Source organism: Temnothorax nylanderi, unplaced genomic scaffold (genome assembly GCF_030848795.1).
Source record: "Temnothorax nylanderi isolate EJ_2023f unplaced genomic scaffold, tnyl_v1.0 TNYL_tig0011_pilon, whole genome shotgun sequence".
Lineage (NCBI taxonomy): Eukaryota > Metazoa > Arthropoda > Insecta > Hymenoptera > Formicidae > Temnothorax > Temnothorax nylanderi.
In genome coordinates this window covers 1,081,126-1,098,442 of record NW_027249073.1, presented here as the reverse complement: position 1 = coordinate 1,098,442, position 17,317 = coordinate 1,081,126, and the positions used below count along the sequence as shown (strand labels likewise).

Here is a 17,317-nt window from a genome sequence, read left to right as displayed (position 1 = left end):
AAAGGAAGGAAAAGAACCTTAATGTATAACCGTTGTTAAATATGCGGAACCAGTTTGGAACTGCGCGATTTCGGCGCCGCGAAATTCGACGGAACTGCACAAAGTGCCGAAACGTCTCTACGTTATTTCGGCTAAATCGCCTTATAACGAGGCGTAAAACGAAGACCCAGGCGGACCGGGGCGGCGCGCAAAACCGGCCTCGTCACGATTTATTCGGGATCGGGATAAATAAAGCGGGGATCTTAATCAAGATCTTCGATCGGTCACGCCGTAATTAGCGACGGAACCGCGCGCATCGATCTTTCGTGAGTTTCGCCGGCGTCGTTCTAACGGCGGTGTCTACTTGGGTTTTTGCGTGATTTAATACACGTCTCGGTGTCCCTTTTTATGCGCGATATCCGCGCTAGTCTACCGCTAGGCAATGCTAATCCATGTCGGCGATAAATGCCCGCGCACGTGTGCGGTAATCGGCTTGCGCGTAATAGAGGCCGATCGCGTGACGCAACCGATTCCGGGAAGCACGATGATTCCTTTCTTTTTTTTTTTTTTTTTTTTTTTTTTTCTTCAAAACCACGACCGTCTCCGCACGAATAATTTGAGGAATTTGAGGAACAAACTGATGTAAGCCAAACACTCATTCCTTCTCTTCCGTTCCGAAAAAATGTCCGTAATAATGGACGTTCTCAAGATAGGTAAATCGAGTGGAGACCGGTAAATTCAGCCAGGCTGAAAGTTGCCTGTAATCTAACATAGATCTCTTTGCGTGGCGTGATTCTTGTTTAAGCGTTTGTTATTCGAAAACGTAGTTTGTTTCTCCACGTAAAATTGGAGCGCGTTTCACTCGCAAGTGGGCTTGATGCGTTATCGCGTCGTTTCAGTTTGACTCGTTTCACTCTGCAGCTTTCGTTCCCTCGATAACAGTTCTTTCATGTACGTCAGAATCGATAATTTCGGGCCTGTTTCCTTCCGCTTTCCAAGCGTAAGATCGTACTACGCGTCTATACATTTCCCGTCATGTTTACTCGAGAGTCTCGAGACCAGATTGTCGAAACGTACAAACATCTGCAGCTTCAAAACTTCCCGACACGGCAGCCAGCAAACTCGACGGAATATCTGAACGGCGCGGGCGCGCGGAGATCTGAATGAACGATGGAACATGGAACTCGAGAGGAAAAGGCTCGCGAGACGATGCTATCTGTAACGTGAGAAAATGGGTTTCCCCATTAACCGATCTCGTTACGTGTAACGCCGCGCGCGTGTGAATGCACGTGCATTGTTAGTATTGTTACCGGAGAACACCGGAGCCGGTATCGAAGATATTAATAAATGGGTCGCGATCGCGCGTCGGCCGACAGCTGAGGAATCGGTTGCCTATCGCATTCTCGATTCCGGCCGGTGTTATTATTAGCGACGTGTGTAATAACAGTTCGCTTTGTTATTGGACTATCGGTCGTTGTCGGTAATGCCAGGTATGCGAATTCGTAGTTATCGGAGAACATTGAACTGGTTCCGTGGAGAAGTCAACCGGCATCCATCCTTCGCACGGCGAGTTTTGATTAGCGATATCTCTTAACAACGTGTCGGTGATTTTTAAATTGGTATAGGCACTTTGTTAACCGTTCCAATTTTTAGGAGTTGGATTATATCATCATCTGTTTATTAAGAAATGTTACCGTCACGAACGTAACAAATTTTAGGTGTGGGGGGTAATACGGAGATTAAAGCTCATTAGCGGTTTAGACACGAATGAAACTCGAGTAATACGGCAAACTCTTGAGAGCCTGCCTTGCAGGAGAAGAAGGAATCTTTACCACCGTGAACGCAACTGGATATTACGAAGCCTTTTAATGCGAGAGCGCGTGCATGCGTACAACCGCAAAGAATGCTCGAGAGGTAGATAATATGATGCCTGCGAGAAAGGCAAGAGCAAACATTAGGAACTGTTACGCCGCGCCGGCAATTTTGAAATCCGACAGGGAGAGATATATAAAGAGTGATCCAACTGCCGCTTACACTCGCCGTTTGCCACAAATTACCAGTTTGCGTCACAATAATTCCAATAATTTTTCCCTGGATGGTTTATTAAGCGATGTCGTTTGATATTGTCGACGAGTTTCGTGATCTTTATCGATTGGATGCTCTCAAAAAATTGCAAGATTGCAGGATAAATTGCAATATTTTGGAGAAAGCGGGAAGGAATAAATAAATTCATTCTATGTAATAGATAAACAGCAATTTCGCAAACACTTAAATATTTAAAATCTACCTAGTTAAATTTAATGACGCTAATTATGATTATTAAAATAATACTATTAGAAATTTAACGGCAGTGAAGCATTCAGGTCAGTCTTTTATTACGAATAGGTCTGTAAAACAAAATCCAGCATCGGTTAATCCCCCTCTCGTTAAATCCGCGCATCCGACACGCGCGATTAGACGATCTAATGAGTGGCTCGCGTGGAGCGGCAAATTAATGAGGTACGCTCGCGGGAATCCAATTAAGATGTGGAAATTAATTCGACGCGAGGTGGCTCGCGCGGGAAAAGAAAAACGACTGAAGATTACTTTCACTGCGCGCACGTCGCTCGCACGTACCGCGAGTTTCCCCACAATATTTCGAGACTTTTACACTTTCTTGAGTTCGAGCGACATTCATTAACGCGGAAATTCCTCGACGAATCGAAAGAGATAAATTTAAGCGCTAGCTATATCGGTACATGACAGTTTAGATAACTCAACTAATTGCGCATGATAAACGGGCTCTTTATCGCATCCTCGGAAAAATATCGTCGTAACATCTAAGATTTCCCTTTTACGATTGATTATTTGTCTTTCATTGTACTGGTTAAAGATTAAAGACGGATATTTATGAAGTCTCCTCTAAAAGACGAATTAGACAGAAATAATAAAGTTATTTTAAAGTCGCAAATTATTAAATGCGTTTTAAATATTAAAATTTTTTCAAATTAATAATTCGGTTACGACGATATTATTTTGATATTTCAGCATCTAGAGAAAAAAAGGAAAAAAAATAAATTATAGTGCGACCGAGGACAGAGGCGAAAAAAAATTTACTCGCAACTGGTTTATTAAGATGACGATGACGCTGGCGAAATGTCAACGTTATAATTCTCCCGCGACATGTGGAGGAATTTATCCTTGCCATGCTGACTAAAGTATCGTGCACATCGATCGCGATGAACGACGCCGACGTGTTGATACCGTGCGGGCACCGTTGCCTGCATCGGGGATTAAAGAAATATCCCAGTATCGATAAGAAATTGTGGGACGCGAGCAGCAAGTGGATACTGCAATGGGATAATATAGTGAAGCATCCGGGTGCAAGGGCGAGAGGATGTCACTGCGACATCCACAAGCCGCCTTGGCTGTATCCAGATTTAGGTATATGAATTAATTCTGCTGCGCGAAGGGACGATCTTGTGACGTAAAGTTGTAATATATTAATTCATGATATACACAGATGTTTTTTATAGCAGTGATAATTTTTATTTATTAAAAACCTACATTGTCATTTTATTACAAAACAGACGATATCGATTGAATCTGAATTGTAGGGCACAGTAAAATGTTATTTTCTCTAGATTATTATTTTGCTTTTAAATATTTAACATGTTTCTTTTCAAGTTTGTGCAATTTCTAAATCTTTTAATTTATTTTTGGAACTGTGTAGCGAGAAAGGGTGCGTGAATCACGATTGTGACGATTTTCTTTCTCTTTTGTTTCAGTTGGCAAAGATAGCGACGAAACCGATAGAGCGGTAAGTGTGGAATCCGAAAGACAGCTTCGTTGCATGTTTATAAATAGAAATAACATCTTGAGAGAAAAAAATAATGTCTATTGCAGATCAAATCGGCTCCCGTTAAGAGGCTGAACTTGCCCCCGAAAAGAGGTCAATTTGGGCCCGCTAAAACGGCATCTTCTGCCTTAGGTATATCCAAATATTGCCGAATGTATTTCACATTTCACCTTCTCACCATGTCACTTAATTACTATTACTTACATCGTCAATCTGATATTCTGAATTTTTTATTTTTTTTATTTATTTTGAGCATGATATATATGGCAAGAGTAGAACAACAGTGAAGCAAGTTTCTCTAAAATCGTTTTTCGTTAGTAGCTGTTGATGCGAAAATGACAAGTAGCAATATATGTAAATATATGTAAATACGTGGAACAAGTTATTTTTATAATTTATAAAAAGTAGACGTATTCGTGTCATATTTGGCTAGAATGTCAATGTTAAACATCGATATCACTTGTATGAAACGATAATACATAGTAGCACTGCTAGTTTGTGTCGTATAAATCAGAGCTTTTTATGTGAGCAATTGTCTCGTGTATTTTTACCTGAGATGTGTCTCTATGTTCCATCCGAAATGTATATGAATGTCATATATGACTCAGTATTGACTCGACGTCACAGAAGCACCGGTCTCTCGTCAAACGAGGCGCACATGGGATGCCGTAATCCTTACTTACGCTTAGTTTTAACCGCAACTGCGGCTTTACTTCTGCATTTTGTTAACAATACATTGTCAGAGAAACTCGCCAGCAAAAGGTCAACGTTATGTTGACGTTTCGATGACGAGGATACGCTAACTGTTCGCTTGCATGAAACAGCTCCTCCTGGTATTTCATCCAACACGGTCCCAAGGGCAACAACCATCAAAAGAGCTCTGTCAGTAAGATCGACAACAGGTATATCTAAATTCTACTATTGGCAATTACTATTCTAGAAAAGATTTTGAAAAAAATCCGGAGATATTTCCGATCGAGAGAAAATAATTGCATAGATAATCGCGCTGTTGATATAATTTAGAACCCTAGATGCCAATAATTTCTGCAACACGGAGTGTCAATAAATTATATCAATTTCTCCCCAATTAGGATAATGAATGCCCTGCGCGTTATTGCTTCTTGATCAGTCATACGCTTTTCATCTCTATAACTTTACACGTAATTACACACAGTGCTTATTTATTATCACGTGCAATCATCATTTTTTGTTAATCTGTAATGCATTTCGCGATCGCTTGAGCACTGTTCACAGCAATCTGTGTAACTTTTAGAATTAGTATCATATTCACTGATAGTTTCTGAAAGTGTAAAGCATGAAGAGTATAGTTTTTATAAACAATTGTTATTCTTTAGCGCACATGTACATATCCGCATTGAAGTGAATATAAAGAAAACTATCATTACCTGTCCAGCGCAAGCCGGAGCCGTCGACGAAGAATGCTTTATTACTTCGTTCGAGGACGTGCCTACCGTCAATCTATTCTCGGCGAAGGATCTCGAAGAACAGATGAAGGTTATCAGGGATACTGTGGGTGACGATAAAAAGGACTGGAAACAGAGGATGGATAGCGTATGTATTGCGAGAAAACGAGATTTTCTTCTCGTGGCCTGACAATTTTTTATACATTGTCTTTCTATTTTTTTATTATTTTTTTTTCCTAGATGAGAAAGTTAAGAGCCATTGTACTCGCGGGTGGCACTAATTACGAAAACTTCCACGAGTGCCTAAAGAACGCACAGCGACCATTCGAGCAGGCCTGCACCGACCTTAGATCCCAAGTAGTGCGAGAGGCGTGTATAACTCTCGCTTTTCTGAGTCAGAGCCTGAAGAACAAATTCGCCAATTTTGGCGAGGCGGTTTTGCTCACATTAATGAACCTCATACAGAACAGTGCCAAGGTAAGTCTCACGGAATGCTAGATCTCTGCTACGTTTAGATCCTATTATTGTCCAAATCGCTATATTCAGTCTAATTACGTATCTTTACTACGAACACTTATACCTCGTAGAATTTTACGACGTTCGCGTGTCCATTACTTTTTACGTAATCCATAGAAGATAAGAATTTAATTACACTTGCCATTTTCACGGTAACTAGGTCGTGGCGTCAGCCGGTGCGGTGGCAGTTCGGTTTATCCTTCAAAATACCTACTGCAGTCGATATGTGCCTATTATTATATCATGCGTGAACAGCAAGAGCAAAGATATTCGCAGGGCGTCCTGGGAATATCTGGCTTTAATCCTGCAGACCTGGCCTACGCAGATATTGCAGAAGCACATAACAATATTGCCGGACGCGATCAAAAAGGGCATCGCGGATTCCGACGCGGAAGCGCGAGTCTTTGCTAGGAAGTAAGTAGTCTTTTGTGGACGGATAGTTCCAACGATGCCTGCCTTCGTTTACGACGAGATCAATTTAATAACGTTGATAATTTTATCGCTTTTTATAGCTCATACTGGGCACTTAGAAATCACTTTCCAGAGCAGGCTGAAATACTACTTAATACCTTGGATGCGTCATACAAACGCTCCTTGATGTCTCTCAGCAATAGCGGCAGTAGTAACAGCTTAAATGTCGTGGCTAGTGCGAGATCGTCAAGCGTTAGTCCACGTACAGCCAGACCTGTGATGAGCGCGGCAGGTAAGGACTTCCGCTTGTTTATTACCTCGATAAAACGCTCCATTAAAACGGATTACGTTGCGATTGAATATATTAATGTTACTCGTGCTGCGATCCCCTAATATAAAGGACTTGTCACTCTGTTTTCATGCTGCTTTGCGACTTCTTCTCTTCTTTACATTAAACATATGAAGGTAGTACGGAAAATTTGCATCAGACCACGGGTCAACCGCACGGTCCGCTCAGACGTACTCCGTCCTTGCCTCGGTCTTATCGTCAATCTGGTATCCCGATACTACAAAGACCAACAGACAGTCACTGTAATTGTTCTATCGTCATTTTCTTCAGAAATAAATCGCACTTTGTACATGTCGTTACGTCACACTGCAAAGAAAGATGCACAAACGGAACTGTTGTCTTACGTTGATTTTCTGTTTTTTTTTTTTTAATCTTGCACAGAAGTTGTAAAGTAGAAGTTGATGTAAACGTAATGCTGATACTCCGCAGAATTAATTTGTCTTGTATTTCTGCAGATCGAGGTACACCAGGAGTTAGATCCACCAGCGCGATTGATTTACAAGCTGCTCAGAGAGCGAAAGCGAGATTGATGTACGCGAATATGAGCAGACAGAAAGCAGCAGCAGCACTTCGTAAGTAATATCTTATTAAATTCACCATGAAATCAGAAGATAAAATTGAGCACACACTGTGAATAACTCTTTATCGATGCATATGTAATGAATACTGTATTTTATATTGAATCAGCTCGTCCTAGTAAATCTCCGGATCCCAATGCGGTTGCTAGCCCAGAAAGAATAGCAAGGACGAGGACAAGAGTGTCGGGAGTTTCACAATCTCAACGTACGTTTTGTAATTTTCTGTGAAAGAAAAAAGAGAGACGTGCAACGGTGAATCTTTAACGAATTCTTTTTTTTTACAACAGCTAGTAGTAGATCGGGTTCCCCGTCGTCCAGATTAAGTTACGCCACGTATAATCGCGAAGGCGAATCACTGATAGGCAGACCAAGGCGATTATCCGGACACGCCATTAGCAGCACAAGTAATAGTCGCGAGCCCAGTCCACAGAGATTCGGAATGGACAGGAGTTTCGCGAGCAAACTGAGGTAAGTACAATAATTTCGTTTATTGCAAATACTGTGAATTCATGTAATTATAATACGAATTATTTAAATTGATAGAGGGAGGAACCTACACATGTCGCCGACAGACAGCACTAGGCCGCCAGTTATGGCGCAGAAGATGCTGCAGAAGTCGCGCGAAGCGGAGTCCGCTTTAGCGGACGCCCTGACTTTCGATAGTATCGATAACTACACCAGAATACCGGGCAACAAAGGGGATCACAGTGACGACAGCGAAAACAGCAGCATATGCTCGGAAAGAAGCATGGACGGTTTTAGACGAGCTAGTGATGTAAGTGCAAGTTTTTATTAGCAAATCAAAAAAATAAGAAAGTGACGCACTCTCGTTGGCTTCAGTATTTGATTTTTGTTACTTCGATCAAAAAATGGACATATATCACATTATAGAATCGAAGTTACATATGTTTATTGTTAAATTAATTTTTTCTTGTAAGCTAGCACACACGCGTTTACGAAGAAGAAATTGACGAACATTTTCACACATTTTCTCATATGTCATGCTACATTAATATTGCAAATTTACACACGTTTTGATAAGATAATAGATCCACCGCTTTTTATAATTGATTGGTTAACGCTTATACACAATAGATTTTATTTTAATTTTTACTTCTACACTTTTACAACTTAATTTTATTTCAATTTTAACAGCATGCAAAAATTAATATGCAGATTTTACAAATGAATATTCCTGTTTTACAATTTAATAGAGAATTTTTGTCAAGATATAAAATAAATTTATTTTACTATTTCATTATTTACGTGAATCAGGTTTTCCTTAAATGAAGAAAACGAGAATACTTCTATAATGCATAAAGCTTTTAGCACTGTATGATAATGTAGCTAATGCATGTCTGGTTTTTACTTTTGGTTTTGTTGCGGCGTATTTGTTTGGTTTGGACTAACGCGACACGCCGTTCTGTTCTCCACATCTCTCCATCGCCCATCTACCCATTAGTCGTTCTCATGGAGTGGCTCTCAACCGAGACTATATCGTGATCTATGGGATCAGTCTATCCCGAAGGTTTGTTAAATTCCTTTCTTTTCATTTCTGCACATTCAAGTAAAACTGACTTAATAGATATCTTTAAATCAATTAGTGCAGCAATTGATATGTTGATATTAAAAAAGGAAAGGACTTATTTTGTGAACATTTTTCTTTTTATGTTACTTATTTTTTACATCAATTTTTTAGGATACAATTATGTATTAACGTTAAAATTTTTAAAGAAACAAGCAACAATTTTTTCTCATTTTACAGGACATCAAAGAGATTATTGAAAACTGTGCTCACAAACATTGGGGAGACAGAAAGGAAGGCTTAGTGGGTTTACAACATTATTTGAGCAGCGGAAATACTTTGACACCAACAGATTTGCGTAGAGTGACGGATATTTTTACAAAAATGTTCATGGATTCTCATACCAAGGTGTTCAGTTTGTTTTTGGACACGTTGAATGAACTAATTATTACTCACAACGAAGGTCTTGGCGACTGGCTATACGTTTTGTGTGCGAGGCTTCTTAATAAATTGGGTACCGACCTATTGGGATCTATACAAACAAAAATTCACAAAACGCTTGACGTTGTGAGGTGAGGATTTATATGAGTTTTATGCGCGTAATACTGTATCGTCTGTATCATCGAGTTTATTGCGACTATTGAATTTTCCACATATATGTATATGTAATGATTTGTCCAGAGACTGTTTCCCGGGCCAACAGCTTCTACCGGCTGTGATGAGGTATCTGACAGATCCAACACAAACACCAAATTCTCGCGTGAAAGTAGCAGCATTGACTTTTATCACGCAGATCGCTGAAACGGCAGAACCGTCCGCGCTGGGCAGTTCTGCAGCGACAGCACTTGCACGGCTGCTCGACTGGTCGAATGACGGTAAAAGCCACGACGTGAGGAGGCACGCGCAGAACGCTGTGATATCACTTTACAATCTCAATCCGCCTCAAGTTACTATGATACTTTCCGAGTTACCAAAATACTATCAAGTGCGTGGAATAAACTGAGCATTGGTTTACTCATCAGCGTTTCTTCTCTCATTCTCGTGCTGAATCATTGTTTTTCTTCCTTTAGGAAACGGCCTGGCCTCTGGTGCAGAACCACCTGAGGAAATCGTCCGCTTCTAGTAATCCGGCATCACCCGGTACACCACCGCCCAGAGCGCAGAGCTCACCCGCTCGAACAAAAGCGAAAAATGACGTTAAAGCAGACGCGAAGACTGAAATCGATGGAGGGGACGAGAATTTGGAAGAAGTATACAAGTACGTGGACAACGTTTTGACATGTTAAATTTGCAATACTAAGTCTAGACGCTTTATAATTTCGAAACATCTTAATCTTTTAAAGTTCTCCTTCTAGATCTCTGCGGCGCACGACTGCCGAAATCCAAAATTATGGCTTTGAACGTTTGGAAAGAGCCACTACCAGCAAAGACAGCGGTATCAGCAATATGGCGGATGTAGAAGAGAGAATGGAAGGTCTTACGTTATCCAATTCTGTAAGCTTAATAAGATAAATAGCATGACAAAACAAAAACGAACCACAAAGATCTGAGGTTATCCTAATTATTGTTTTCAGGGTCGATCTTCGTCCGTTTCCTCACCGACGCAACGAGGACGATCTGTTAGTAACATAACGGTGAACGGATCCGACACAATTGCCGGTGACTTGATTCTACCTCAAGAGAATAATGGTTACAAAACGCACGGTATGTGCTTAATTTTTTTAATTGTTATGTGCAGAAAGATCTGCACATAATAAAACCGAAATATCTAATGTTATTTCGTATTCAGGATCATCACCAGATTCGACAAACAGACCAGAAATCGTAGACAATACGGTTAAAACTCTGCAATCAAAAGTGGCGCAAACTGCGGAAAAAGTGTCATCGTTGCAAGAATTTCAATTATATGTTCGCGAAGGCGATTCCTCATATATTAAACGAAATTTCAAGTATGTCACGATGGAACTCTGGCGTATCTTACATGGCGATTTAATCTTGATAATTTAACAATTTTCTAATATTTCAGAAAAGTGCTCAAAGTTTTGTTAGACAGCTTATCCAATGATGGCAAAGTGGTACAAGTAGAAGTACTGCAAACGTTAATCGATATGCTTAAATGCTCCGATCTGATAGAAAGCTTTTCCTCTTACAATGAGTTATTAGTACTGAAAGTTATCTACGCCTACAAATCGGACGATCAAAAGGTCGATTCTTCCAGTGGTAGCGGCGGTAGATCTCCAGTGAGTATTGATTCCGTTTAATTTTTTAATTAACAATTAGCAGCGTTATATATTTATGGCGCCGTTCATAACAGGTCCATTGGAACGCGGAGAAGTGCGCGGCGACGATGGCGATGGTTTTGAAGCCGGAACAAATTATCCATTTGGTCGCCACTATAATCGCTACGGAATCGTATCCGTTGAATATGGGCGCGATAAAAATGTTGCACAAGGTGGTGGAGCATTGGGGTCGCGAAGCTATCGAACCTCACCTTGCCAAGGTTATGCCTGGCCTTATTAAGGTGAGTAAACTTCTGCAAAACTTGTACTTTGCGTTATATAAATGTTTTGCACTATATACTGATTATATTGGATTTTTCTTTGTAGGCTTACGACGACGCCGAGAGTGCGGTTCGCAAGAGCGCGGTTTTCTGCATGGTGGCGATCCACGTTGCTGTTGGCGAGGAGGCTCTAAAGCCGCATCTGAGCTGCCTGTATTCCAGTAAGCTTAAACTGCTGAACATCTACATACAGCGCGCACAGCAACAGGCGAATAGTCAACCCGCGAGTCCACGTAGCAACAGCAAGAATTAACTAACATCCAATACCACGACTCTCAGGGTCGCAATACTTAAGAGATTCGCCCGTTTCAGCGCGCGGCATGAGCGAATGCTTGTTAGCTTCCTCAGTAAGTCCGATCCGTCATGATGGTCGACGTAACGACGGTTTTAACAATATGACTCGGAAGTTTTGATACGATAGAGACTGATGTGTGTATATGTGTGTATGTATGTGTGTGTGTGCGTCACTTCGCGACGGCGTGCGAATCGCTGTCTGAGATGGTAATGTGTGCGGAATCAGCGTAACGATAATCGTTCTGATGTTACGTTTATCGAATTTGTTTATAGAAGATTAAGGGCGTCTTATACATGTTGGTTAATTCTTATTAAGAAAGTAAAGCTTGTGCAAAAAGAATTCGTAACACGCGGTTCACCGATTTCTTTCGTCCTTTACGAGTATGAAACAGCTGAATTGTACGATTTATTGTATAAGTACATTTAAGTGAGCGTGTCACGCAATAACTTCGGTTAGCAGATACGTTCTCAAAAAATATCGTTCCATAATACGCTCACTCGAGGTTTACTCTGTGGAAATTATTTATAATATTACATTTTCGTTTGCGAAGTGAACGGCTTCTCGATTCGTTCAAATTTGCTAATCGCTTTTTTATTTTTCTTACCACGATACTGTACATACGATGATGATTTATGCGAGCTATGTCGTGTTTTATGGTGCGGAGCTACAGTATTCGGGAAGTACAGTATTTCTGTTGATACAGGCATGGCCAAGCTTTTATTTCCATTTTCGCAAGCAACGGGATTGAAACATGTTTTTCCTCCCGGTTTTTCAAACCTTCCATCGTCATGAGAAAATTTAGCGAGACAAATGGTAAACTGAGGGGAACACGATGCAACATTACTGTCTGTCGACAATGAGTTCAATATTTCTCATAGTGCACGGTCGAACACTAATCATGCGGATTAATCAGCAGACGTTAAATATATATGCTTGTTTACATTTAGTACCGAATCTACGTCTAGCGTTGACGCGTAATCGCACGTCCGGCGATACGTCGTGACGCACCTCACAGCAACGATACGTGATAAAGGAAAAGTGGAAAGTGTATAATTTATTCGTTTGAGATCTACGTGCTAGTCAGATTCCCAAGGACGCACAATGACGTAAAAGACACAAACGGAATAGTCGAGTCTTTTTGACGAACCATGCATAGACACAGAAATAATACATACATATAAAAAAGCATATGTGTGAGAGAGAGAGAAAGAGAAAAGCGCGATTTTAATGTGAGAGAATGAGAGATTTGCGTGGCTGAGAGATTAGCGCGTGTTTAAGAAGCAAGCATAAATAAAGTAGCAGTGGTTAGTAAATTGATCTGCTCGAGATTAACGTTAACACTTAAACTATTCATCACGTTGCCAATAATTAAATGAACACTAAATCAAACGCTAACTTAACGAGTTTAGTAACACTTTGTGCCATTGTCGTTTCTGTTTACTGTATAAGAAAAAAAATTATATGTTATATATTCTACAATGTAGATCACCCCTTTTGTCCTTTTCTTACTATATATATTTAGTCGAGATACGATATAAGGATAATAAATCTAATTTTATTATGAATTTGTCAAGGCGGATCATTAAAATATTACGAAATATAAAAAAAAAAAAAATTTTTTTTGGAAACGGACGTGAAAATAAATATACCGGACTTAAACAGGTAGAGAAACGTGGAGTCACTTGCGATAAAAATGCAAATGTCTGATAATACCTCGATAATTTAGCGTGACGACGCGGTAAACGTCTACGAATACAATACGGCCAAATAGTGCCAAAGAAAATGCAAAATACCTGAAACGAATAGAATGAGGGGTAAATTTGAAAGAGAAAACACGAGACAGATTGTATTTCTTTTACTTGGTGCCTTCGGCGTCGACGCGACGGGATTTGATTGAATAGTCTTTCAGCATTCACCTAGGAACAATTTCGCGGGTAGCACAGTCGAGATTATAGAGGAGAAAGATACGCACGAGGTCTTCGACTGTTGCCGACGTCGTATAAAATGAACCCTACTTCGCGATAAAGAAAAAAAAAGAAGATGAAAAAGATCTTATCGATTATTCTCGTAGCATAGAGAAATTCTAGACTCGATATTTTTCCCATTCTGCGCTCCGAATAGAATCTCGAAAGTACATTTACGAATAGATATTTATTCCACACGCGTGTATTACTCTGCGCTTGTGCGACACTTTGTTCAAAATGCTGAATTGTCAAATTATTGTCGAGAAATAATGGTTTAATAATGGTTTTTCGATAGGAAGAGACGAGACGGATCCTCGTTGCGCATTTAAGTGATCGATATACCGCGCAGCGTTCCGATTGAGGGATTTAATAATTCTGCGCTTTTTTTAAATCCGCTGAAGATCCAAATGCGCCGTTGAGTAACAGGCCCTCTGCAAAATTAAGTGTATGAAATTAAAGGGTTTACCGCAAGAATCGAGCAAATCGTTGATTCGCAAGATTTATCTTAAATATACATACATACATACATACATACATACATACATATATATATATATATATATATATATATATATATGCATGCATGCGACGTATATACTTGATATGCATCCTGCGAATGTTGCCTTCTTGCGCTGAACTCGAGTTTTCGATGTCGAAAGACTTCGCCCGGCGATCCATTTGACTTCACGCCGATTTTAGGGCATGGCCTGTGTGACGTGTACCGGTTGTGTGTATATATATACATATTATGCGATATATAATGCGTAGAACGTGTAATTATATTATACGTAAAATATAATAATTGATATACGATTAGGTAGCTCGTCGTCACTGCCAGCAGCGTTGGTCGTGCTGAGGATAACGAGGCTCTCCTCTCACAGCCAGACTCTGCGTGGTGATCGTGTTTATCGATTCGCTTGTTCTGTTAAGTTTTACGAGCGTTATTATTATTATTATTAATATTATACCGATACTCGACTTGCGTTGTAACTGTAACTCGATGCGTGTGTGATATACATGAGGATTTGGGCGGTGAGCGTCACGAACGATCCTCGGCGAGCAGCCCCTCCTTCCTTTTCCTCCTCGCGCGAACGCGAGCCGGATCGTTCGGTCGCCCACGGAGAGCCGTAGGATGTAAGCCTCTTGCGTTATCATTTTAATGTTTGTTAACATCCGCTGTTAACTGTCCGCTCGCCGCATAATAAATTTCGTCGTTAAGCGTTTCTGTCGTGTCGCCCCCCCCCCCCGCCCCCCGCTCCACGTGTACCGCTACCGCGTCTCTTCTTTTTTTTCTTTTGCATCCGACAAATCGTGGTTTCGTTCGTCCGCTTCGATCGGCGCGTTAATTTATCCTCCGCAATTTAACTATCGAAAAAAGAATCCCACGTGCGTGCGCGATGGTCGACCAACGGCGCGACTCGCGCGATTCGCTATGCGACGCTTGTTTCTGAAATTCGAGAAGTCATTATAATATGATACCTTAGACCTGAAATGCTTCGACGGCGTGGCGGAGAAAGCTCAATTTGAAGAGCTTGATTCCCTGAGGAAGTACGTGGAAGTAGTGATTATTTATGAAAGAAAGAGCGTATATTGTGCTAATTATTTTTCGTTGCCATGAAAATTTTACACGGTCGATTAAGTTCATATTTGACATATTTAAAAAAAAAAGAGTGCGATGAGCATAGCGGATTCTCGAGATCAACGCTGTTCTCCATCGTCGTGTCGCTTCTCGCGCTCATTTCCCTCCCGTAGAAAATAATACGCGCGTGATTATACCGAGGAACGTAAGCCGGGTCCGAAGCAAACGAGCGCGAACGAACCGCGCTCAGTCCGCGGATCCGGCTCGACGCAGCCTCGACGCAGAGACGAGATGCCCGAGAGAAGGAATAAAATAATGAATAAAACGCGAAGAGGAGAAGCTCTATCGAGATTTTTTCACGCCGATAAATCTGAATAATAAGCCACCGTCGCGACGATATTATACACTGTATAATTGTTATTGTAATTGCCAACTTGACATAATAAAGCATTGCTACGAGACGCCGGCCATTACTGCTCCCCGCATTTTCGTTCGCGAGTTGTCGTCTTTCCTTCTTTCTTCAGTATGAAGATCGCATTAAATATGTAGCTGAGTTTGGCAATTGCAATAGCAATTTCTGTCATTGTTCGCATCGCTCGTTTCACTCGAGACCCACCAGGATGTTGCAAAAGTCTCCTGAGAAAATAAACGTTTGGTCCCAACCCGGTCTTTTTAATAAATCCCGCATTTTTTTTATCGAAACCTTATTGTGAAGAATTAGCGCAAGTGCGATATTTATTAAGCGATTTCATCCTTTGTGAGGTCGTAATCAAATTAGGCCAAGTGCTTTGTATTACAAACGCTTTATTAACTGTTCAATATAAACAATGGCATCGTGTTATTGTAGTAGAAGCTCATATAACGATACGATGTACATCGACCTAAATATCACCACGTATAAACGAATATACACGAAGAAGAGCGGCAGAACGAGGAGAAAATCTCTTTGTTCTAAATTCACGCGTTTTTGCGACATTGATAGCACATCTCGCCAACTTTTGGAAACTCGTGCAACACGATCTTTGAATAAGAATTTTTCGCTGTGAAAAGATATAGGTAAATTCACAGATAGATCTTTCGAGTCGCAAACGAATACCAGAAAGTATTTCACTATGGATAATTGGGTATTCATTAAAAACTCGTTCATTTCGCGGGAAATAAGAAAAACAAGAAGTGAGAAAACAGTATCACATGTGATAAAAGTAAATTCGTTGATGGCCGGTTGCATCGAGCTTGGCTTCATCGATTCCTTCGTTTCTTCCTACCGGAACGATCGGTTGAACGGTGACCAACATGGGACTTTATTCATAGACTCGCAGAGAAGATCGGACTATGAATATCGTCTATAATCGCGATGAAACCGGTCATCGTCGGAGATGAAATTTGTCCTGCAAAGCACCGGTGAACGGCACCAAGTTGCCAAGCGCGAGCCGAAAATCGTGGGAGATTCGTCTTTTGTTGTAGCTTATCACATTCGTGTATGGCATATCGTATTTTAACGTATAAAAATAAAAAGTTCGGCTCGCCGGTCTTCCGGTATATCGACGAGTGCCGTTCATCGGGTTTTACTCGACGATTTTCTCCTTTAAAGTCTATTTAGACGGAACGATCTTGCAAATCGTGTAAAGCCATCAGATTCACGTAATAATTTATTGAATTATTTGATTACAAATTTAATTAAATTACAATGTATTTTTTAATTACATATCTGATTGTTGAGACGTAAGTGACAAACGTGATTATATCCATGTCGCTGTTTTTCGTTGAAATTCGTCCTGCGCGATATTAGTGAATGGAATGGAATATGAATGTTTTGAATTCTGCAACGTCTTGCGATCACCATTGCGAGTGGTTTTCGAACAATGTCTCGCTCCGTCTAAATGGTTCTTAATGACGCTAAACTAAATATCTCTTGAATGATCTAAGTATCTGTCCTAAGTAAACGGCGCCACACGCGAACGGATTATCCGCTTAATAAATCCACTCGATCGCAGCGAGTTCGCGAAACTCCATTCCTTGAGAAGGAATCAGGAAGGAAGTTCAATCAGAAAATTTATCAGGCATCGCTATATATACTTTAGATTTTTCGCAGAGAAAAATAAATAAAGGTTCAGCGGTGCATAATTTACCCCGCTGTACATGTGTTACGTAAATATTCAATTTGCTATAGCTAGACGATTTGAAAATCGTCCATGTTAATGTTTGTAAATTGTTTCATCATTTCTCGAAGCCCCGTTGAAGTAAAACTACGGCGAAATCGAGCGACAGATAAAAAAAAGCGGAGAACCCTTATCGCGAT

General features: G+C 40.6%; 1 protein-coding gene across 9 annotated transcripts in view; it reads left to right on the top strand.

Moving 5' to 3' along the window:
* Chb (chromosome bows) overlaps window positions 1–15,477 on the top strand; it is a 36,079-nt gene extending 20,602 nt beyond the window's left edge. The window contains exons 2-24 of one of the 9 annotated variants that reach the window (XM_071697129.1): window positions 3,095–3,402; window positions 3,747–3,778; window positions 3,865–3,949; window positions 4,642–4,719; window positions 5,232–5,389; window positions 5,482–5,718; window positions 5,918–6,171; window positions 6,270–6,460; window positions 6,634–6,759; window positions 6,973–7,089; window positions 7,205–7,300; window positions 7,383–7,563; window positions 7,639–7,870; window positions 8,558–8,623; window positions 8,861–9,192; window positions 9,302–9,605; window positions 9,691–9,878; window positions 9,964–10,114; window positions 10,195–10,324; window positions 10,410–10,569; window positions 10,647–10,860; window positions 10,935–11,141; window positions 11,227–15,477. In XM_071697129.1, coding sequence (XP_071553230.1) covers window positions 3,165–3,402; window positions 3,747–3,778; window positions 3,865–3,949; window positions 4,642–4,719; window positions 5,232–5,389; window positions 5,482–5,718; window positions 5,918–6,171; window positions 6,270–6,460; window positions 6,634–6,759; window positions 6,973–7,089; window positions 7,205–7,300; window positions 7,383–7,563; window positions 7,639–7,870; window positions 8,558–8,623; window positions 8,861–9,192; window positions 9,302–9,605; window positions 9,691–9,878; window positions 9,964–10,114; window positions 10,195–10,324; window positions 10,410–10,569; window positions 10,647–10,860; window positions 10,935–11,141; window positions 11,227–11,433 — 3,984 coding nt within the window. In that variant the 5' untranslated portion in view covers window positions 3,095–3,164 and the 3' untranslated portion in view covers window positions 11,434–15,477. Of the gene's footprint in view, window positions 1–3,006; window positions 3,403–3,746; window positions 3,779–3,864; window positions 3,950–4,641; window positions 4,720–5,231; window positions 5,390–5,481; window positions 5,719–5,917; window positions 6,172–6,269; window positions 6,461–6,633; window positions 6,760–6,972; window positions 7,090–7,204; window positions 7,301–7,382; window positions 7,564–7,638; window positions 7,871–8,557; window positions 8,624–8,860; window positions 9,193–9,301; window positions 9,606–9,690; window positions 9,879–9,963; window positions 10,115–10,194; window positions 10,325–10,409; window positions 10,570–10,646; window positions 10,861–10,934; window positions 11,142–11,226 lie in introns of all 9 variants that reach the window. The other 8 variants (XM_071697127.1, XM_071697126.1, XM_071697121.1 and 5 more) reach the window with 8 other exon arrangements.
* The last annotated feature ends 1,840 nt before the right edge of the window (window positions 15,478–17,317 follow it).